General features: G+C 62.7%; 1 protein-coding gene across 1 annotated transcript in view; it reads right to left on the bottom strand.

Annotated features, from left to right (window-relative positions):
• FAM20C (FAM20C golgi associated secretory pathway kinase) overlaps positions 1-22,257 on the bottom strand; it is a 47,249-nt gene that overhangs the window by 1,079 nt on the left and 23,913 nt on the right. The window contains exons 4-9 of the mRNA XM_045462357.1: positions 10,282-10,374; positions 8,813-8,928; positions 2,329-2,509; positions 1,603-1,712; positions 1,365-1,446; positions 508-567 (exon numbers count right to left, since the gene is read on the bottom strand). Of these exons, the coding sequence (XP_045318313.1) occupies positions 508-567; positions 1,365-1,446; positions 1,603-1,712; positions 2,329-2,509; positions 8,813-8,928; positions 10,282-10,374 (642 nt within the window). The remainder of the gene's footprint in view (positions 1-507; positions 568-1,364; positions 1,447-1,602; positions 1,713-2,328; positions 2,510-8,812; positions 8,929-10,281; positions 10,375-22,257) is intronic.

Below are 22,257 nucleotides of genomic sequence, written 5' to 3'. Positions count from 1 at the left end.
GCGCTGGGGCAGGACGAGGGACCGCGTCGGCCCCGAGCGGGGAGGCCGCGGGTTGGTCCTCGGCCTGCCTGGGCCCCTGCGTGCCAGAGGCGCCACGGTGAGGGTCCCGCCTGGCAGAGCAGGGGGCCGCGTGAGGGAGGCCTGGCAGCACACGGGCAGACGCAGGGCGGGGAGGGGCGGCCTGACCCCCCGGGAGACAGCGCTCGGCCCCGCGGCACACGCCTGCCTGGGCCGGGCAGACCCAGTGCGCCTCGCAGACTGCTGTCCCGGCCCTGACAGGAGGATCCGGTGGGGAGCCCCGAAGGGGGTGGCAGAGAGTGCTGGGGACGGGACCCCTGTCTGGGCGCCAGTGTCTTCAAGCCGTAAGATGGGCCGTTATGGGGTCTGTGGGCTGCGTGCCGGGAAGGGCCTTGGGGCTCTGGCCTGCATGCTGCAGGGACCGGGGGGTTTCTGCCTAGCCTGGGGACGGGCCGGGGCTCCCTGGGGGGCAGGCAGTGGGGGCCTTACCTGCAGCACTGCTGTAAAGGCACCAGAATGGACAGCTCATCGTGGGAATATTTTCCAAACCTGCCCAAAGAAGAGGGGAATTGTCCAGGGTGTCGCCTGCGTGCCGAGGGTACCACAGAGCAGCCCCGGGGACACCCAGGGCCCTGGAATGAGCACCTCACGTGTGCCCTGCTGGGACGCCAGGGCCGTGTGGCCCGGCCCCTGCTGTCCCCGGCCCTGGACGCAGGGCCTGGGATGAGGGAGGTCCTGGAAGGTAGCCTAGGGTTCTGGCCGCTGCGTGGGGCAGGAGCTCATAAACGCAGGGTCCTAGGCAGGCAGGGTGGAGAAGGCAGTCGGTGGTCAGCTCAGCCCAGTGCTGTCTTTTATGCTGGGAACTCGTGGCCCCCACATGTCAGCTGTCCGGGTGCCCGGTGCCCGCTTCTCCGAGGCATCTGAGAATAGCTTTAGTGGCAGCTTTAACCAATTGGGGAGGGCAGGTCCTGTGTCCCTGCCTGCTAATCAGGCAGATGGCCCTCCTTGGTGGCTCCGGCCAGCAGTGGCCACAGGCCCCCACAACGGGGGCAGGGAGGACCGTTTGTCCCTGCCAGCCAGTCCCAGACATCCACACGAGGCATAAAGGGCTCCTCCCGGCCCTGTCCTTCCTGGCAAGCACCCTCTCTGGGCCTCAGTTTCCCCAGGGCGACACGGGGACATAACAGGACCCAGTGCACAGAGTGACTGACCCTGAGGGTCAGAAGGAGCAACACGACAGGCACTTCCTGCCGACGGGAGCCAGAGGCCAGGGGCCCCCACCCTGCACCACACCCAGAATGTCCTTGGGGAACGGCCCTCCCCGCCGCCACAAGGACACAGCTCACCCTCTTCCGTTGTCCAAGTGGATGATAAATGTGTCATTCCCAAACTTCTCAAAAGTCTCATAGTGATGACGGTCCATGTTCCCTGTGGACAGAAGCCAGCTGAAAACCCAGGGCCGTCCCCCCCCCCGACCCTTGTGTGACACCAGAGCCGAAACAACGGAGCAAAGCGTGTGCCGTGGCCACAGCCAGTCACGTGCAGGGTGGGAGCCCCGGGTGCAGGCCGGGGCCGCCGACATACCCATGAGGAAGTCGAAAATGGTCATGTCCATGACGTCCAGCACACGGCGACTGCCGTCATAGGGGGGCGTCTGCTTTACCTCCTCGCAGTAGTCGGGGTCCACTTCCCACCTGCAGGGGAGCCACTGTGAGAAGGCTGAGTTCCTCCTCTGTGTGGACAGGGAGGCCCAAAGCAGCTCAGCACGGCGGGATTACCGCAGCAACGACGGGGGGTGCAGAGAGGCGTCACCACAGAATGGCGCCTCTGGCCGAGGCTGCATTAATGGGAGTACGGGGCTGGGAGGTGACAAGCCATGTCTGGAGGCCGTCATCAGCCCCAGATGCTAGGTTTCTGGGGGGGGGGGGTCGCTGTTAGGAAACAGGGCCTGGACACCCCGCCCACAGAGACACCTCCACGGCCACCTCTCTCGTCTGAGGGACGGGAAGGGCAAGGGGTGCGAGCCGAGTTTGGACACTGAGAGCCTGTGCTTCTGGGCTGGCCAGCACCACCGCGGGGGGCACCTCTGATTCTCAGGGTGAGGAAGCCCCGTCCCACCATCTATTCACAAAGCGGAGGTCTCGTCCGCGTCGGGGGGGCGGGGGGGTGGGCGTCGGAGCTGGGGGCGCCTCCCTTCCCCGACAACCCTTCACACCCCGTGGCCCTGGACGGGCCCGAGGCCCCTCCGAGCAAAGCGCTGTCAGAATGAGGAGGTGGGCCCGGCCTGGGCTCGGCCTGCCCAGCACTCACTCTGCCTTCTTGCGCTTGTGGTAGGAGCGCCGCCAGGGGTTCCGCCACGTCTTCCTCTTGGCCAGGGACAGGTCTGGCAGGAAGGCCGCCAGTGAGCCCTCGATCTGGTCGGGCTTCCCACACAGCGCGTGCTCCGTGGAGCAGTAGTAGGAACACTCGCCGTAGAAGCAGACGTTGTTGGCTGGCGGCAGACAGACACAGGGGTGAGTAGGGAGCAGCACGTCCCACGCCCGCCCTCCCGCGCGTCCGCCTGGGCCTCCCGCGTCCACACCGTCCGTCGGACTCGCGCGGCCCAGATCTCCCATTGCTGCCACCCCGCGGTACGGGACACGAAGGCCCACGGAGGGGGGCTGGGCGGCCCGAGGCCACACAGCCGTGGGAGACGGGACGGCCTCGACAGAAACTCTAGAGTCAACGCTCAGAGGCTTAAAAGGCATAAAGGAAGCGTGGACGCTCCACGGCGGGAGGGGATGTCTGTGCATCGCAGATCCGACGAGGGTCTGGCGTGTGGCACATGTGAGGAGCGCCTCAGGCGTGAAAAGCTAAATAATCCCACTGACACACGGGAAGGCAGTTCAACAGACACTGCAAAGGCGCAAGTGGCCAACAGGGACGTGGGAAGATGCTCCACACCATCGGTCGTCAGGGGAATGCGGTGGAGTCCACAGAGACGCCCCTTCTTACCCACCAGGCTGGGTTTGGTCAAGAGAACAGGCGTTTACAGGTGTCGCGGAGGATGGGGAGAGACCGGGGCCCCGGACAGAGCTGGTGGGGCACAAACGGGGGAGGCCGCCGTGGAAACCAGTTTGGAGGCTTCTTAAAAACTTAGGCACAGAATGACCACACCACGCAGCAGCTCTGCACCCAAGAGACGTGGGCACGTGTCCACAGCAGGCTGCACGCGGGGGCCACAGCAGCCCTGGTCACAGAGGCCGAAGAGTGGAGGCAGTCTGGACGCCCGTCCGGCGGTGAGTGGGCAAACAGAGCGTGGTCCACGCACCCCGTGGAACGCTACGTACCCTTAGAAGGGGCGAAGCCCCGACACACACTTCGCTGCAGACGAACCACGGAAGCGCGTGTGCCGTGAGAGAAGCCAGACACGGAACACCACGTGTTGTCAGATGCTGCTGACGTGAAGTGTATCCCACACAGAAATATTGGTGGCTCGGGGGCTGGGGGAGGCGGGAGCTGGGGGTGACTAACAGGGACCGGCTCCTTTTTGGAGTGAGGAGAGCGTGCGGAGATCAGCGGGGCTGTGGCACGACGTGACGAATGTACCAAAAGCCACCGAATGGCACACTTCAAAATGACGAGTTTCATAAAAAAATAGGGTGGGGCAAATTTAACTCGATCTAACCAATATGTATAGGCAGTTACTTAAAGAATAAAACGCCCTGGTCACTTTGTTGCCCAAAAGAAGTTAATGAATTCCATGGCGCCCGAATCATGTCTCGATGAAACAAGTAATTTAGAAAGCGGGCACCTCTTGCTGACCAGGCGGCACGCTGATTTGTTGCCAGAGGCCCCTGCCGGTCAGGGGCGCGATGGCGCTCGTGTGTGTATTTACCGGTAGAATCTTGCGTTCAGTAACTTGTCTGTTTGGTGGAGAGACCCTCGAGAGCCCGGGGAGCGCAGCAGCCAGAAGCCCCCTCCCAGCTGTGCAAACGGCCAGTTCCCCGGACGAGGGGTCTCCTTTCGTGCGGCTGCGCGCCCTGCCCGCATGGCACTCACGAGGCTCCCGAGTCTTCTGGCCACGCTCTCGCTCCCCGTGGACTCCTGACCTGAGCCTGGCAGGCCCTTCTCGCCGCAGTCTCCGTGTCTGGTGGGCAGTCTCCATGGGCAGCCGTCCAGAGGAGATGGGGGGCCGGTGCAGGGGCTCCCGCCGCGCCCCGCCGGCACACGGGAGTCTCCGCCCGGATCGCCTGCCTCTCTCTTCCTGCCCCTGACCTCATGATCCTCGAGCCGGTGCTGGGGAATTGCTGTGAGGACAGTCTGGGAAAGGTCGGTCTGTGGTCTCGCCTGTGTGTTGACGCGGTTCATCAGCGACCCCCCGACACACAGTGCAGCCATAACCGAGGCGGCAGCCCCACTTTCAGGGGGACAATCTATCTGATCCTGTTGGCCGGAGCCCTGGGATTTGCTAAGCTAAGAGCCTAAGCTGGCTTTGCTCAGAGAGAAAGGCATTTCTTGAGTGCACAGCACTGTCCTCGTCAGACATCCAGATCTGGTTTCTGAAGGAGCAGCCAGGGTGCGGCCCGGAACACTGCCCAGAGGTGCAAAATCGGTGTGGTGTTTCACCTCCTTGTGCCTCGGTTTCCCCACCTGAATGAGGGCCCCGGTAGTGCCTGCTCATGGGCTTGGGAGTATTAAACAGGAAATGCGGGTAAGATCAGATGTCTGACACTGAATCAGAGGGCAGTGCAGGTGAGCGGTCACTAGGTCATCCCCGCACTTGGACGGGGGAGGGGGAGGGGGAGGAGGGGACATGAGCCCTTTCTCGTCTCAGCGATGACGTCTCAGCAGACGGCGGGGAGAAGGTGGGGGCCAGAGTCAGCCCAGGAGAACCTGCTTCCCTGCCACTCTGGGACCACCGCCTCCAACTCCGGGGACCTCAGGGGGGTGGGGGCAGGACGGGCGACCCCGAGCGAGAACCTGGTCTCTGTGGAGCTGGAAAGCATGTGGCTCGAGGGCTGAGCATTGGGACCAGGAGTGTTCCAGGCCTTTGCACGGCAGGGAGGAGGGTCCAGAAGAACAGGACGCTTACGGTCCTAACCCCACCTGGATGGATCTGGTGTGGGTGGCTCTCAGGTGGGGCTGGAATGCTGGGGAGCCACCGTCGCTCAGGAGTGGCCTGGAGGTATCCGGGCACAGCTCTGGGGACCCTTCTTACCCTCGTGCGCATTTAAACTGGACGCTGTGTCCACAACGTGTGGGTAGGGGCCTTGTGCCTACCCAGCCAGACCCAGGCCTGCGTAGCAGGAAAAAGAGTCACTTGAAAGATGTGGGGCTGAGTGGCTGGGAGGGAACAGGAGGGGCTCCCAGAGCTGCTCACAGTCTGTGTCTTGTCCTAGAGGTGTTTACGTAGGTGGGTTCCCCTTGTAGAAACCCACGGATGTGTGTACCTTCCAGAATGTATGAGATGTGTCCGTGGAGATTTACCGCAAAGTACAAAGACTTTTGTGGGGCTCAGCACAACTGGGTTCCGACCCAGCCTGCCTTTGTGGGGCTCGGCACGACTGGGTTCCGACCCAGCCTGCCTTTGTGGGGCTCGGCACAACTGGGTTCCAACCCAGCCTGTCTCTGCACTGTTGCTTGGCGGGGGCGCTTAGCTGCTCTCCTGAAAGAAGACGTATCTGCTTAGACTAGGAACCGATTCCGCCTTTTGTTTATAGGAAGGGATCCACACCCTTCTTCACCCACCACATGTGGGACTTCAGTGCTGGGATTCTGGACACTGGTGGCTCCGGGGCCCCTTTGAGAGCCCCCGGCAAAGCTGCCATGCGCCCCGGTGAGACCTCGAGACCCAGAAGCGGGGCTCCTGCAGGGAGGCCGCTGTGCACCAAGAAAGCAAAGTGTAGAAAGTTCTTGACTCATTTTCCTCTCTTGACATTTCCTCCACTTCATTTGGGGCGGGTTACTGAGTCCCCTCTCGGCGGTGCCCATCACCAGATGACCAGGTAAACGACATGGGACGCACCCACCCAGGGCCACGGGACCCTGACATAAAGAGCAACACGCAGAGGGACCTCAGAAGAGTGCTGTCGAGCGACAGAAGACAGACAGACCGCCGGTCACCCCCACTGTGCAAGACCGTACAAGAAGCAAAGAAACCCTCAGATACGGAAAGCACATAGCGCTGTTGGGGGTACAGGGCAGGATGGGACCGGGGCAGACGGGCCAGTTCGTTGCTTCTCTGCTCGTGTCAAAACTCCTCGAACTTCGCACGTTGAAACTGTCTACACCATGCCAATCGTACCTCAACAAAATGCTTAAAATGGGCCCCCCCTCCCCATTTTAACCCCACAGGCTGGCCCCGCCCCCACAGGCTGGCCTAAGAATTAAAGGTGGAATCCCACAGCAGGTGCATACCAGTGCCTGGCATACCGCAGGTGCCCAGTCACGTCCGTGTTCCCTTGCTGCGGTAGAATCGCCTAGAACATCCCTGCCGTGTGGTGGCCAAGGTGGAGGACACGGCGCCCGCGGTGCCGGCCTTGCGGGCAGCAGCAGCCCTGTCTGAGGGGGCTGGGGGCTGCTCACGGGGGGACAAACCTGTTGCAGGCTGAGGGGACATTATCCAGCCCGAGTGGCCCCACCCACGGCCCGCTCTCAGCAGCAACAGGCCTTGTCGGCCCCTCCGCCGGCACCGGAACAGTCTCTCGGCGGGCTCTGTGATCGAGGCCCCAGAACCCGTCCAGGTCAGACAGGTGGAGGAGCATCCCTCTCACGGGGAAACCGGGTGATGGGCGTGGGGGAGCGGGCGTGTTTCATCTTAAGTTGTGAACACTGAACGCCGTCACTAGAAATACTGCAATGAGAATCGGAAAGACCACTGACAGGGTGCAGCGGCCTGGGGGGTCCTGTGAGCGTGGCCTGGGGCCGTGTGGGCGTGGCCATGGTCCGGAGGGCGTGTCCTGGGGTCGTGTGGGCGTGGCCTGGGGGCCGTGTGGGCGTGATCGTGGTCCGGAGGGCGTGCCCTCGAGGGGTCTTGTGGGCGTGGCCGTGGTCCGGAGGGCGTGTCCTGGGGTCGTGTGGGCGTGGCCGTGGTCCGGAGGGCGTGGCCTAGTGCCCTGTGGGTGTGGCCTGGGCCGTGCGGGCGTGGCCGTGACCTGGAGGGCGTGGCCTGGGGCCGTGTGGGCGTGATGGTCCAGAGGGCGTGGCCTCGAGGGGTCTTGTGGGTGTGACCGTGGCCTGGAGGGCATGGCCTAGTGTCCCATGGGCGTGGTCGTGGCCCGGAGGGCGTGGCCTGGGGCCGTGTGGGTGTGGCTGTGGCCCGGAGGGCGTGGTCTAGTGTCCTGTGGGCGTGGCCTGGGGCCGCGTGGGTGTGGCCGTGGCCCGGAGGGCGTGGCCATGGTCCGGAGGGCGTGGCCTAGTGTCCTGCAGGCGTGGCCATGGTCCGGAGGGCATGGCCTAGTGTCCTGTGGGCGTGGCATGGGGTCCTGTGAGCGCTGCCAGCCTAGACTCGGAGGGCTCATCGCCACGTGGGGCAGCAGCCGGGGCAGCAGGGGCGGCTGACGGTGAAGGTGCTGGGGACGTCCAGGCTGGGGGACGAGAGATCCCAGAGTCCCTGACAGGCTGAGGTGGAGGAGGAGCTTGCTGTCTCGGGGGTGGGTGGGTGGGGATTCCAGGGGAAAGCACTAGAACCCAAGGGTGGAGAGGCAGGTGTCCACCCTTGGAAAAGAAGGGCCTTTCCAGCAACTCAGGCTGTGCAGACAGGAGCTGAATTACCTCTGAGCCGATGGGCTCCCTGTCACCGGGGGCGTCCAAGCAGCCTGCAGCCTTGGGCAGGCTTAGACAAGGCTGATGAGAAGCCCTCCAAGCCCCCTCCTCTTTGGTTTCTGGTCGGGTGGTGAGACGCTGCCAGCACAGGGGGTAGGGGCACATAACCTCTACGTGGGTTTTATGTGCACGAACTGACAGATGGACCCACACCACCAGGAGGGTGTCTGTCTCGGGGTGGGTCCCACTTATCACCGCACTCCACTTCTCTGCCATCGCCGGGACCTTCCAGAACCGAATACGAGGTAGAAGGTGTCCCCACCCTCAGGCCCAGCAAGCACGGGGTGCTCAGCACGGGGCCTGGCCCAAAGGAAGTGCTCACAGGGACGGACGGACAGATCGCAGAGCCCTGAATGCCACATCGAAAAGCTCCTGGGGCAGGTGATTCGGTAGGGCAGGAGCTTGTGTGCGTCTGAGACTGATGATTAGCACCCTTGTGGGTGGCAGGCCCACCCACAGGCCCTTGTGGCAGGCCCTTGTGCTGGCCCTCGAGGGCGCCAGGGGAGGCCGCCACCCTACTCGCTCTGCCTGCTGAGCTGGGGGGAGGGAGGCAGAGGAGTCCTTGTTGCCGTGTGAGGGTCTTGCTGCGGGGGGCGGGGGCAGGGTGGTGGTGCCTAAATCCGGGAGGAAGTTCAGGGCACAGAGGTCTCCTCCAGCCGGACCACTTGGAGGAGACTCTCTGGGGAGGCTGAGAATTTTCAAAAATGCACTCATTTTCCTTTAAAACAAACGGTAGGAAAAAACCTCTGTGCCCAGCCCAGGGGATCAATTCCATGATGGTGACTTGGCCATTCCTGGCAGGCTTTTGACACTGTGATGTAGATACACCCCGAAGGGCAAGGGGCAGCCCTTGGGTGGTCCCGTGAAGGCGGTGGGCTGGATTATGCGAGAAGACACTAAGTTTCTTTCTTCTTCTTCGCAAAGGTAACTAAGCTCGCTGTTCTGCGCGCAGTGAGCCGGGAAAGGGGCCTCCCCGAGTGCAGGTTACCTGGAGAGATGAAGAAGGTTCTCCACAGCTTCTTGTCTCTCGTGACGTCCCGGATTTCCTTGGTCATGTTGACCATCCTGCCGGCCACCGGAGGGACCCGGCGGAAGTCCAGGATCCTGGCGGGAAAGTGACAGGGGAAGGGTCTTCACCTCCGTGCCCCGGCCCTCGCGAGGCTGGTGCGGAGTGAACGCTCCCATCTCCGAGTCCCGCTAGGCCCAACGCGGGGCCCACAGCTCTGACTGGTGCCATCGGCCACCAACGAAAATGGGCCCCACGAGGACCACGGTGGGTGGTGTTCTACTTCCCAGCACCGGCCTGCCAGTGCCTGGGCCCTCAGGGCTCAGGTCGGAACAACGTTAAATCAGCTGCTTTTAATGGGACGCTCTCTAACTGCGCTGCACTCGCTCACTTGAACGGGACGCCGATGGGCCTGCAGCGGCCTCTGGGGGCAGCGGCTGCGCGTGGGGAATGTGGGCGTCTTGCCTGCCGCCCGCGCTCCGCCGGCTGGTGAGCTGTCCTGCGTCATCAACAGGCCTCACCTTTCCGAATGAGGAACCCTCATCGGCTTCGTGGCAACTGTTCCTTTCACAGAAAGGCCTTTTTCTGGGTTTAGGCTGCACAATAGTTGACACTGTTGAAAATCTGACTTGGGGTTTCTGTGGCCCCCAAACAAGATTTTTGATCTTTGAAAAACAAAGCCAAGTAGGGTTTGCGAACTTGAGTGTGCACACGAATTGTGTGGTGTAGAGAGAGTGTCTGGGGAGGAGACCGGGAATCTGCATTCTAACCAGCCTGGGTGACCTAGAAGCTGCGGCCTAGGACACACCCCGAGCTGGAGGTCAGGACCCTGCGGGGCGGTCGGGGAGGCTCCTCCCCCTAGACTCTTGGAACTGACTCCAGCCCCAGCCCCGTGACTGTCCCTGCGGGGCAGGGATCTCTGGGCCAGCAGGGTGGCTGCTGAGAGGCCCCCCCCCCCCCACGGCCCTCGACACCACTGCCCACCTCGCCTGCAGCAAGGGGCCACGTGGAGCCCAGGGAGGAATTCACGTTCTGCCCGGTAGAGCCAGCCCAGAAGACGGGCGATGGGGGAGGAGGCTCATGTCCCTTGGTGTCACCGTGGCCCCAGAGGTTACACCCTGCAACACTCTGGGTTAAAATTCCCAGCACTCATAGTCCTTTCCGCTCTATCCTTTGTTATTCCCAACGGGCCACGTCCACACTCTGATCACCAACTGCTCCCGAGGATCCCCAGTCTGGCACCGTTCGTGGTGTGGGGCCTACCGCAGGGTGTTGTAACATCTGCAGGCCAGACTCCGGCTCTGTGCGGCAGAGACTTACCATGCCTCGGTTTTCCCATCTGTACAATGGGGCTAATTATAGGATTCCCAACACCTCGGCAGGGTGTTGGGAGAGCTATTCGGGCCCACCCGCACGGTGCTCAGGCCCGGGGTGCAGGTGGGAGGGCTCACCTGTCCAGGTGGAAGGCAGCGATCTCTGCGTTGTGCCTCTCGTAGTCAGAGAAATAAAAGAAGTCAGGGGGCGTCTCCTGCTCCCTCGTCTGCCTAAAGAAAACAGGGTTTTTCATCACTGTGCGAACCCTCCGGTGAAAGGGTGCAGGAGACTTGTCCTGGCCGGCGAAAAAGCCGGCTGTCCGACTGGCAAGAATTTCGTGAACCGGTTGTTAAAGTCATTTTATAAACATAAGTCACATTTTATTATTTACTTATTTAAAAAGTTTATCTGTTTTGAGAGAGCGAACACACGTGAGTGGGGGAGGGGCAGAGAGCGAGCGCCAGAGAGAATCCCAAGCAGGCTCTGTGCTGTCGACACACGGCCCGGCGTGGGGCTTGAACTCATGAACTGTGAGATCATGGTGCCCAGAAGCGACCTTTCATAAGTGACAAGTATTTAAATCGCACCACTGGCCGGTTATCTAATGACGTTCGACCGTTTCTTCTCCGGGCTGTTACCCACCTTGCATCTGCAGGGGCAAGCAGAGGTGACGCGTGCCCCCGCAGCCCCCCTCAGTGACCTCTTCCTGGGAGCGTGCCGTGAGCCAACGAGGAGGTGCAAACTCTCCCGTCAGGCTTCTCCGCCACGAGGGAGCTGGTTACTAAATGCCGCTCAGCCCAGCAGCAGGTCCGCACCACCGGCCAAACACAGGTCCTCCAGAAAGGCAGATGGCCCCTGAGCCTAGGGAGTGTGTGGATGGCAGAGGGCCAAGGGCATCACAGGAGCCACCCCGACACAGAGCAAGGGGACCTCCCTGGGGCGTGAGCTGGGGCCAGGCTCAGGCGGCGCCATTTGTCCCTCTGGCTGCTCTCGGCCTCCCACCAGCATCCCCGCCCAGACAGTGTCCCCCTGCGGGGGCGGGGGATGTGAAGGCGTCTGCGAAGCGCCTTGGGGGCCACCTGTGGGACCCCTCTCTGAAGCCCAAAGAGGCGGTCCGTTTTCCACCAGGCACCTGCCGCTGGGGACTGTACAGTCGGCCTCCTCCCGCCCCCCGGCGGCAGCTCCCTCTGCCCCCTTCCCCTCTCCTGAGCCGGAGTGAGGGCCGTCTGCTATTTGCGACTTGTCTCCACTCTGCTGCCTTTGCTGTCACTGTTCCGTCTTCCCGGAACAGGCTTCCTCTCACGTCTCCCAGAGGCGAAGTCAGCACTCCCGGACGCGGGTCCCACCCAACCAGGTCCAGGGGCTTCTAGCCCAAAAGGAGCCCTCTGAGAGGTTGGCGTTTGGGGAACATGCCTAGTAGAGCGCCCTCTGGGGTCTCAACAGTGCATATTACCGCCATAAAGGCCCTGATAAGGCCTGCAGCCACTCTGTTTCTTAACACTACACCGACCGCAGAGCCCATTTTTTTCGTAGTACGTTACCACGCTCTGCACGTTTGGGAACTGCTGCTTGAAGCCTACAGTGCAAGCCGTTTCTAACCGCTGCTCAAAGGCAAACTCCCTCGCAAAACTTTCCTGGTGCCTTGGTGGGGGCGACCTGAGGCTCACCCCGGACCCTCCCGGACTGCCGGGCGGACGGGAGGGTTCTGTTGGGAGCAGTGCTGTGGGTCACCCCACGATGGCCCCGCACGAAGCCAGAGCCCAGCCCCAGCTGCTGCCCCACCTGCAGCATGTGTGGTGGGGTGAGCGTAGCGGGGCAGCCCCCGGCTGGCTGTGCGTGCGCTCCTGGCCTCCACGTCTCCTCCCAGGGAGACGGAAGAACTCTAGGACCCCTGGGCTCGGGCATCCACGCCCCACAGTGAGCTGCAGACAGGCCCCGAAGGAGCAACACGCGACCCTCCGCCCCAGCCAGGGGACAGGAAATCACACACAGGACTCTCTATAGTCTATACAGGCGAACGGCATTGGGTAAGCACACATACTGAGCAGACGCCTGGGGAGCAGGGACACGTGACGCCTGCAAGCGTTCGACCTCGGCAAGCAGGGAATTTGCAAAACCACGTCAGAGCAGAAACGCTCCCTGCAGGAAATCCAGCTCTGTCCTGTGCCCCTGCCCGTGACTGCAGGACCACGTCCACCTTCCGGGCTGGGGGCAGGGACGAACTCGGCCCTCCACCTGGTAAGGCTTTACCAAATGTCGGGGACCTTCTCCGTGCTGGAAAGCGCAGGGTGGGGAGAATCACGTGTGACCTGGCCGGTAAGGTGGAGGCTTGAATGGTGTGCCAGCCCTAAGAGGCCCGCTCAGGGGCTACGGCTGGCCTTGCCGGGCAGCACAGACCTCCCCACCCCTGGGGGCCACCTGTCCTCACCCCGTCCCGGGGGGGGCGAGTCCAGGGGGCAGGTGTGGTGACGACCCTGAGGGTCGCTGAGGGCCCAGAGTTTTGCCTGCCCGCTGCGCCCCACGTGCGCACACAGGCGCACACACACATAGACCCACGCTCACAGGCACGCCTCGCCGTGACAGGGCTGTCAGGAGGGTCTCAGAGAGAATAGGGCCTGGTCCTTTGCCTCCTCTCTGGCACGGCCATGCAGGCGGCTGCGAAGGAGCCTTGGGCGGCATGGAAGGACAGTCGGCTTTCCTCGCACTTGTGGCGGAAGAGACTCCGGGCCAGAGATGGGTGTGACCGATGTGAGTCCAGCCTTCAGCACATCCCGCCGCTGCTGCTCTGCTCCTGGCCTGGCAGCGGACGGGCGTTCGGGGGGAGGCCCAGCCCAGGCTCTGTGGCCCAGGCCGTGGGTCCTGGGCCCTCAGCCCCAAGGCCTTCTGGCCAGTTCAGCGCGCCTATGGCTGGGAGCCCCGGGCAGGTGCGGGGGGCCCAGGCAGGAGGGAGAGGCCACGAGGGCGGGTGAAGCCACAGGCTGCTGGCCAGGCTCAGCCTCCCAAACGTGCCCCCCGTCACCCCATATCTGTGGCACCCACCTCCAACCCAGGACTTTTGCCCGCACAAACCTCCTAGCCGCCTCCAGCTCTGCCCTCCTCTCTCCTCACCCCTGTGGCTCCCTCACCAGACCACCCCCAGCCCAGCCCCAGGCCTTTTCCACTTCTGCACCTTTGTGCCGGGCTTTCCACGGGCACTCGCCTTCTCCATGTTTCCCAAGATCTGTCCCAACCCCACCCCCGCCCAGGCCTCCCACGGAGGAGCGTAACACTGCTGTCCTAGACCACCGTTTGCAGGGTCTGGGGACAGGAGTGCCTAGCCAAGCGCCCGCTTTAGAACGGGCGTGCCATAAACAAATGAAACATTGACGGAGGGAGGACGGCGAAGGGGCACAAACCGGTCTCCCACCCTCGTTTCTTCAGTTTGTACCCGTGTCATCATCATCACCATCAGCGTCACCACTCTCCCCTCCACAACCATTATTTACTGCATACTGACCCCTTATTGCCTGATGTGCCTGATGTGATCACGGCGGCTTGATCTGTAACGCTAACACGTGAGCGTTTCTCTTTACCAGAGCTTGGGCTTCTGTTCACCTCTCCCTTACTCCAGCCCACTCCCCCGATCAGGTCAAACACGTGAAAAGCGGGTGGCTCTGAGCCCTGCTACTCTGCGAAGAGACCAGCCGCTTCTCGGAAGCCCTGTGACCAAGTTCCAGAACACTTCCTGGTTCCCTCACATCTTCCACCTCGGGGCTTTTTCCAGTGACCTCCGTCCCCAGGCTGTTTACACAGAGAGGCAGCTCTTTCCCGCAACCCCAAGGCCACACACGAGCCTCCCGCCTGGCTGTCTTGGCCTCCAGCTACCCCTGTGCGGAATGACCCTGGTCGTGCAGAGAGAGAGGTGGTGATGCAGTGCTGTTTGTCTGTGTGCTCGGTGGCTGTCTTCACTGCTGAGAGGCTGCGAGGTGCCCCTGGGGCCTCTGTGCTCTTCGGGCGTGCCTCCAGATGTGTGAAATACCCCTGGGTGATTTTAAGGCTCCTACAGGCTGTGAGCAACTTGGGTGGGGGTCCTAGCTTAACCCGTCCTGATAAGGGCCAGGCTGGGCGCTCAGGCAACACCCAAAGATACGAGGGGCACGCCTGGTGGAAGGTAGGCTTGGCGTGGGCCTCTCCAGTCATTCGTGCCCTTGGGTGGGAGTCAAGGCGCCCAGGTCAGCACCCATCGCCAACTGGGGGGGCGGGGGGGGGGCGAGTGTGCTAGACTTCCAGACCCTCCGTTGCTCCACCTGTCAAATGGGTTCATTCCGTGCATCTGCACCCCCGCAAGGAGAACAGGGCTCTGGGCGTGGCCGGCTGGCTGTGGCTCCGGTGGCCCAAGGGGTCAGCGCCCGCTCGCAAGCGGGGAGCGTGAAGCCGGGGCTGGCAGGAAGACGCTCGGGACTACCTGGTGAGGGTTCCCAAGGGCGAGGCCGGCTCCCTGCTGGTCTCACCGCTGAAGGTCTGTGCCGAGACCACCCAGCATCGCGGAAACCTAGCCGTGCGCCGGCGGGACAAGCGTGGGGTCCGCCGGAGCCGCGGCCCGACTCCTGCAGGGTGTGCTTGCCGCCAGCCCGCGCCTGCGGGGGGGACCTGGGGGGTCCGAGGGCCGGGTGTCGTTGCTGTCTGTAGAGCAGGGCAGCCGGGGCGGAGGGATTTCCGTCCGGCCTCACGCTGGGCGGGCAGGACAGGGACACGGTCCCCCCCACCCCCGCGGTGGGGAGGTCTGCCGGCCTCCCGCCACCTGCTGCGCGTCCCCAGAGAGCCGGAGCTGCCGCCGAGCCAGCCATCTGGGGAAGCGCTTCGGAAAAGTACTGAGCCCGCCGCGCCCGGCGGGACCCCTCGCTCAGCTGCACGCGGTGGCCCGGCCGCCTCTCCTTCTCCAGGCGCGGAGGCGGAAGTTGGGCCCGGGGGTGGAGGGCGGGCGAGGGCGCGGCCCACCTGGGCCTCTTCCGGGGGCGTGGGCCGTGGAAATGTGCAAGGGAGATGCTATCGGGTACTGTGGGGGTTGGCTGGGCACCCACAGCCTGCGCCTGGCCTGGGAGGAGGGGTGGGGAGACCAGGCAGCCGGCACGGGGAGCACGGCACCAGGAAGGCACGGTCCTCTCCTGGTGACTGAGCGGGCAGGGGTGGGTGGCGGGCGCTCCGAGGGGCTCAGGGATGGGAGGAGCCTCCTCTTCTGGCCACCCCCTAACCCCGCCCCCCACGGGGTCACTGCCCCCCGACACGGGGAGCAGGGGGAGGGAGCCTCAGAGCCCCACCCTGATGGGCCTCGAGGTCAGGGTGGGCCCCACCCGGCCTCGGGCAGGGCTGAGCGGGCAGGGAAATGGAAAGGTGTATGGCTGACTTCCCTCGGAAAACGGCAGCTGAGGGATCAGGTGCAGTCAGTCCTTGGCATCAGCAACCGAGGGTCAGGGCGGGAAGAAGGGCAGAGCCTGGTGCATTCAGGAGGCCCGGATCCCGGGGAAGCGAACGGGCTGGTCCCAGGGCAGCCCCCGGGGGTACCCCGAGCACCCTGACACCTTTAAGCCCAAGCCGGCTAAACCGTGGCAAGGGGCTGCTCAGGACCAGTTTTGGGGGCTACACTTTCCCATTCCCTCTGTCCTTCCTCTCTGGAGCTGACCGCACCAAATCCCGTCCCCTAGAGGGACTTGCTTCCCTTAGCTCGGAAGGAAGCCCAAGAAGAACTGATCGTGCGCTTTATACTACAGTGAGAATGACTACTATGTTGGCCTCTCCCAGAAAGTGTGTGGTCTGAATCTCCGTACATGGCAAAAGGGACTTTGCAGTTATGATTAAGTTGGCGACCTTGAGATGGGGAGATGATTCTGTATGTCATCCCCAGGGTCCTTATGAGAAGGAGACAGAAGGAGATCTGACCGCAGAAGAGGCCACATGGTAGCTTCCAAGAGGGAGGCTCGGGGAGAGGATCTGTTTTCTCACCTCCTGCAGTTTCTGGAGGCCACCTGCATTCCTCGGCAAGGAAACACGTTCTCTCCGAGGGCCTGTAGAAGGAACAGCCTGCAGGTCCCTTTTAGATTGCTGACCCCCCAAACTGTGCGAGAACACGTGCGTGTTGCTTTAAGCCGCTAACCGTGAGGTCGTCCGCACCAGCTGCACAGGCAAGGAATATAGAACCTTTGGCAACACCAGAGTGCTAGGGGGACACGGTGACGCAGCAGCTTTGGGGAGGGTGTGGAATGCGGCCTGCTTCCTCAGAGCTGGTCCTCGCGGCTCCGTTCGTGAGACTTTTAAGACCTGGCGCAGAGCATTTTGAGAAGAAGGCACCTCTGTTTTCACAGAAGCCAAAGAGGCAGAATCCAGTAAGAATCACATGAGCCTCCGAGCCTTTGGTCCCTGTCCCCCCTTCAATGACAAGGAAGTCTGAGGTCAGGAAACGGACGAGGCATGTGCCGAATCACACGGCTAGAAACGGCAGGCCCTGGGTTCCCTTCAGGGGCCCCCAAAGTCAGACGTGGCTCCAGCCGGCCCTGTACGTCTGTGTTTTCTCACGGATCAGAACCACCCCTGGGGGCTAGGACACCCCACGGGCCTGGAGCTGAGTCAGGGCCAGGCTCCCCGGGCGGGACTCCGGCAACCGCGACGACCACGCACGTCCTCCTCTGCACTTACGCCCCCTGACCCAGTTCCCACCGTCACTATTAGCGTCTCAGTGTTCCTTAAGTTGTGGGAAAACAGAAATCTTGTGCTTGGTTAAAAATACAGGAAATTGGCAGGTTTTAACCAAAGCCTGTGGGGGAAGAAAAGCCAAGAGACACCCGGCTCCTACTATGAGCTGAACATCTTGCTGAGCCCTTTGTGTGGATTCACTCCCCACACCTTGACGACCGCCTGGGAAGGGGCCCCTTCCACAGCCAAGTGACAGCCAGCCAGCCAGAGAGGTCTCAGCTGCCACAGGAAGGCCCTGTGCTCAGGTCCACGGCCCTGCTTCAACCCACTGCGCCTCCGATGCGCAAGGCTGGGTGGGGACTGGGCGGGGACGCGTTCTCTCCGCTGACTCCTGAGGAAAACAGCTGGCGGAGAAGGGTCTGTCTGCCCTGACCCCCACCCACGCCGGGCTGCTGGGGAACAGGGGAGCCCGCAGCTCCCCTCAGAGCAGTGTGGCAGGTGAGGCCGCTCGGAGGCGATGCCTCCGTGGTCCTTTCCACCCCTGCTGCCACGCTGCTGGGCTTACACAGAGGGGAGGAAGCATCCAGTCCCGCTCGGGGGAGCGAAACGCCTGCCAGGTCAGCAGGTTCCACGCGGCGAGTACGGGGCCGAGGCCGGCCGAGTGGGGCGCAAGAGCCAGAATGGAACCGACAGCACCCTGTGAGGTCAGACTCCGGAGAAGGGGCGGCCGTGTGACCGCTCCGGCCCCCTGGGGCCCAGATAGCCGTCACACAGCGGTTTCAGGCATCCTGGTCAGAGCTAAGGCCCCCCCCCCCCACCCCAAGATCCCTGAGTGCAGGTGGGAAACTGAGGCCCAGAGACAGCCACATAAAAACCTTTCGTGTGTCAAGGAGAGGCGCGGCCACAGCGCCCGAGCCTGCTGGATGGGAGCAGAGGGAAGACGCCAGGTTAGAGGCCGTGGGAGAGACCGCCAGGAGGCGCACCCACAGATGTCCCTGCACACACCATGTGGCTGGAGACGCGCTCGTCCCCGCCGCTGCACGCCCACAGCCTGCCAGGGCCGCCCGGCTCCCTGCTCGGCCTGTCGCGTGAACAGGCTGGTGACCTAGCCGATCCCGGGCTCTCCACCAACACCCTCACCGGCCGAGGATGTGTAGTGTGGCCGCCCGCGCGGCTCCCTCTGGGACCTCGCGCCCGAGGGGATCCCACCCAGGGTGTGTGATCGGCACCACCTCGTGCCCCCAGGGCCCCCCGCGGCACCCCCAACGGACCCCGTATCACCATGCGGCCCTGCTGCCACCCCAGTACCGCTTCTCACCGTCTGTCCATCGCGCTGTGAACGGGCAGAACTTGGTGGAGTCTGTGTGTTGCTGCCGCAGGCCCTTTGCACTTGCTCTTGTCCCCAGTGCTCTGGTCCTTGACCATCTTTACCTTGTGTTTTTTGCTTTTTTTTTTTTTTCAGAGGGAAAGAGAGCGCATGTACAAGTAGGGGAGAGACGGGGTAGGGTGGGGGGGGACAGAGAATCCCAAGCAGCTTCCATGCCCAGCCAGACTCGGGGCTCGATCTCGCAAGCGTGAGGTCATGACCTGAGCTGAAATCAAGAGTTGGACGCTCAGCCAACTGAGCCACCCAGGTGGCCCCGCCGTCTTTTCTAACCAACAGACTCGGCCCCACTCACATGCCGAGGTAGGAGTTGGCCAGCTCCAGCCCGTGAGACAAATCAGCCTGTCACCTGACCACGTAAGCAGTTTCACTAGGGCGGTCCCATCACTTTCTCTGGTTCCTCTTCCCTCTTACGAGGACACCCGAGGCTGCATTCAGGGCCTACCTGGCTAATCCAGGGTGACCCCCCCCCCTCATCTCCAGGTCTCCGTGCCCTGGGGCTGATACCCTGGGGGCAGATGTCACAGAAGGGCCGGGCCCTGGTTCCCATTTCCAGGATCACCTCAGGAGGCAAAACACCAGATAAGGTGAATGCTCTCCCTTCCTCTAAACACACAGCGGGTCCCTGACTCACCAAATGAAGGCACAGAAGCACAAATTAGCCTTTCTATCCTGGATAATCTTCCCATCACTCACACAGCAGAAAACAGCCACCTTGTCATTAAAGAGATATATTAAGCTGTTTAATATCAGGTTTTCGGATGGCACAGTTCTAGAAGGAGAGAGGAGGGCCTCTCCCTGGCAGCTGACTTCACCGTGACCTTTCAGCCCTATAACCCACTGTCAGTATTTCTTGCTACTTTCGGTGGCTGTCACCTGCCCTGGTGCCATGTGAGTGTGGGGGGCCTACTTGGTCAAACACGCCTGCCGGTCTTTAGTGATGGATGTCTGACCCGTGTTGTTTGAGCTACAATGGCAAGTTCGAGGCCCTCAGTGGCTGCAGAGGGGACATGGCCCCTGGGGCTTGGCTGCCACCCCAGCCGGTGCCCACTAAGCCTGTCCCTGCTCACCACACCTGCAGGTGTGGACGCCAGAGAACCCTTGAGAGTGAGGGCGGCAGCAGGCCTGGGAAGACTGGGGAGGCCCCAGTGCAGACTTGTCATGGGGGGAGGGGGGCCCTGCACAAAGTGTGCCGAGCAGAAGACGTACTCATGTGCCCTTAGCCCCGGAAGGCATGCCTGTCCCACAAGAACTTGGAGGTGTGAAGGTTACAAGAGCTTCTAACCCAGACGTGAAGACAGGCCAGCGGACTGGCCTTTGCGGGGCCTGGCAGGGAGGGCGCTTGGGGTGCAGCGGGAGCGGGGCCGTGGGCCTGGCTGCTCAGTCACCCGGCTCTGGTCCCGCCTGGATATGAGACGGTTGGCCAAGTGCCTGGGTCTAGGGTGAGCGCGTCTAGGGAGGGACCTGTGCGGCCGTAGGACTTTCCCCAGGCGCGCGCGTCCTTGCTTCGCCGTTCTTTTCAAGGTAACAGACGAGATGCCACTGTGTCCCGTCTCCTGAGGGGCCTGAACGTTCAGCACCAACGTGACTGCTGTGATGCTGTTTTCTCTCCGGTCGGAAAAACAAACTACTCTAGATGGCGGGGGCGGGGGCGGGGGGGGGGGGTGCTGTATTCCAGCTCGTTCTCCAAGGCTTGTTTAAGGAGACCCAGAGTCTGCAGAATTCCCTTCTGAGGAATGAAAACAGGCAGACGAGAGAAGTGCTAGCCTCCGTTTCCTTCCCAGCACAAGGGAACGGAGACCTGTGTTCCTTCCCTCCTGCTAGTCTCCCCTCTTCTGAGACAATTAGAGTCGTGGCCCGCACGCTGACAGGCACCCCGGGACCGTGACAGCCAGAGAAAAGCACAAAAAGACACTCTCGATATTGCTGTTTGGGAGAACATTTTGGGGAAAAAAAGGACTTGCTTGTTTGCCTTCAAACAAAGGGGATCATCTTCCTCAGATCCCTCCAAGGACACGCACGCCACAGTGTGAGCCAGGTCCCCCACGGCGGCTCCCCCCACGGACCTCAGCTTCCCCCTCTGCACAGCGGGGGGCAAAGCAGGTGCCGGCTCGGAACCACACTCCCTGAAGGTTCTGCGGTCAACCTGAATTAATGCAGTCTTGGCTGGTGGTCAGTCCGTGGGGGGCTCGGGGGCAGCTGGGGTCGGTGAGGGAGGAAACCCTTCTCCAAGGCCCCACACAGGGCTCCCGGCCACAGACCCTGCAGGTCAGGAGCCCCACCTTGTCCCCAAGGGTGCCTGTCCTGCCGTGTCTTCTCGAGCTGATTGAGTCCGACACGCTCTCAGTGACCAGCTTACTCGGATGGTGCCGCAGGGCAAGGAGGCCAGGGCAGACGCCGGCCGCTCTGGGCCGCCGGGGTCCCAGCAGCTCGGCCTCCTGGGGGCTGGCAGGGCTGTCCAGAGATGCCTGGGAAGACCCAGGAGAGTCTCTCCAAAGCCAGGTTCAGGTGTTGCTTATTTGGTTTTCAGTTAACAGGGTCCATTTTTGTTCTGACTCTAAAAATAACCCACAGAGCTGGAGACGGCCCGTGTGCCACACAGCAGGGGGCCTGTGGGGTTCATGGCCGTGTGACACGTGGAATCGGCTCGTCCCTCCCAGAGCCTCGGGAGGCACGCGGGCTGCGTTCTCGGGACACAGCCGGAGGCCCCCAGTGGGACGCAGCATCGCAGCCGAAGAACCCCACGTGCCCGACCCTGCCTGCAGGTCGCTGCAGGGACGAGTGCACACCCCACCTTGTGGACCTCCCCTGCCCTGGGGTCTGGAGCACCTGGCCTCTGAGCCTCTGGGAGCCCTGTGTGCGCGCCTGCAGCGGCCCGGACAGCCTGCCGGGGTCCTGCTCCTTCGAGCGGGCACCACCGTGGCCCGTCTGGCCACCCAGACGCCAGGTGCTGCTCTGAACCCTCAGGCCGCATGCCCCTGGCTGGTGGGTTACACACGTTAAAGCCCCTCGGAGTCTGTCTGTTCGGTCACTCGTTCACTCTGCTTCACTCACTCATTCTGTGCACCTACTGTGTAGCTGGGGCTGCAGACACACAGTTGAGGAAAATGACCTGCGGCGCGCCCCGTGGAGCTCCTAGTCTAGTGGGACAGCAGAGAGCGGTTACGCCCCAATCCCTGTCATTGTGACCGGTGAGCAGGGAACAGTTAGATAGACGCCGATCCCCGGCACTGCGACGGGCCAGCAGGTAACAGTTAGATAGACGCCGATCCCCGGCACTGCGACGGGGCAGCAGGGAACAGTTAGATAGACGCCGATCCCCGGCACTGCGACGGGCCAGCAGGGATGGACCCCGATCCCCGGCACTGCGACGGGGCAGCAGGGAACAGTTAGATAGACGCCGATCCCCAGCACTGTGACGGGGCAGCAGGGAACAGTTAGATAGACGCCGATCCCGGGCACTGCGACGGGCCAGCAGGGATGGACCCCGATCCCCGGCACTGCGACGGGCCAGCAGGTAACAGTTAGATAGACGCCGATCCCCAGCACTGCGACGGGCCAGCAGGGAAAGGTTAGATAGACGCCGATCCCCGGCACTGCGACGGGCCAGCAGGGAAAGGTTAGATAGACGCCGATCCCCGGCCCTGCGACGAGCGAGCCGCGGATGTTTGTGTTGCTTTGGGAGGAGGGGTACTTGCAAGGGGGAGTCCTCAGCGGGCTCGTCCTCCTGACAACGAGATGCTCGTTAGTTCTCCCACCCGATGGCCGAGCCCCTCAGTGTCAGTATGCCGCACAGTCTATGCGGGAGCCTGGTCGCTGCTCCAGTAGGAGCTGACAGCCCGCAGCCAGCCAGAGAGGAGCGGGTCCCACGCCCGCTGAGCTCTGGTGGGGGGACGGTGCTGGTCCTGACTCCCCGTGTGCCCACTTGCATGCGTGCACACACACGTACACATGCACACCTGGTCTCTTGTGGGTTCCCAGGACTCGGGCCCCGGGGGGAGGCCGATGCCGTCAGCAGGCTGCCCTGGAGACGTCCAGCGGTGCGCGGCTGGGACCCTCGCCT

Source organism: Leopardus geoffroyi, chromosome E3 (genome assembly GCF_018350155.1).
Source record: "Leopardus geoffroyi isolate Oge1 chromosome E3, O.geoffroyi_Oge1_pat1.0, whole genome shotgun sequence".
Lineage (NCBI taxonomy): Eukaryota > Metazoa > Chordata > Mammalia > Carnivora > Felidae > Leopardus > Leopardus geoffroyi.
The sequence above is the reverse complement of the archived record's forward strand: the minus strand, read 5'-3'. Positions and strand labels throughout refer to the sequence as shown.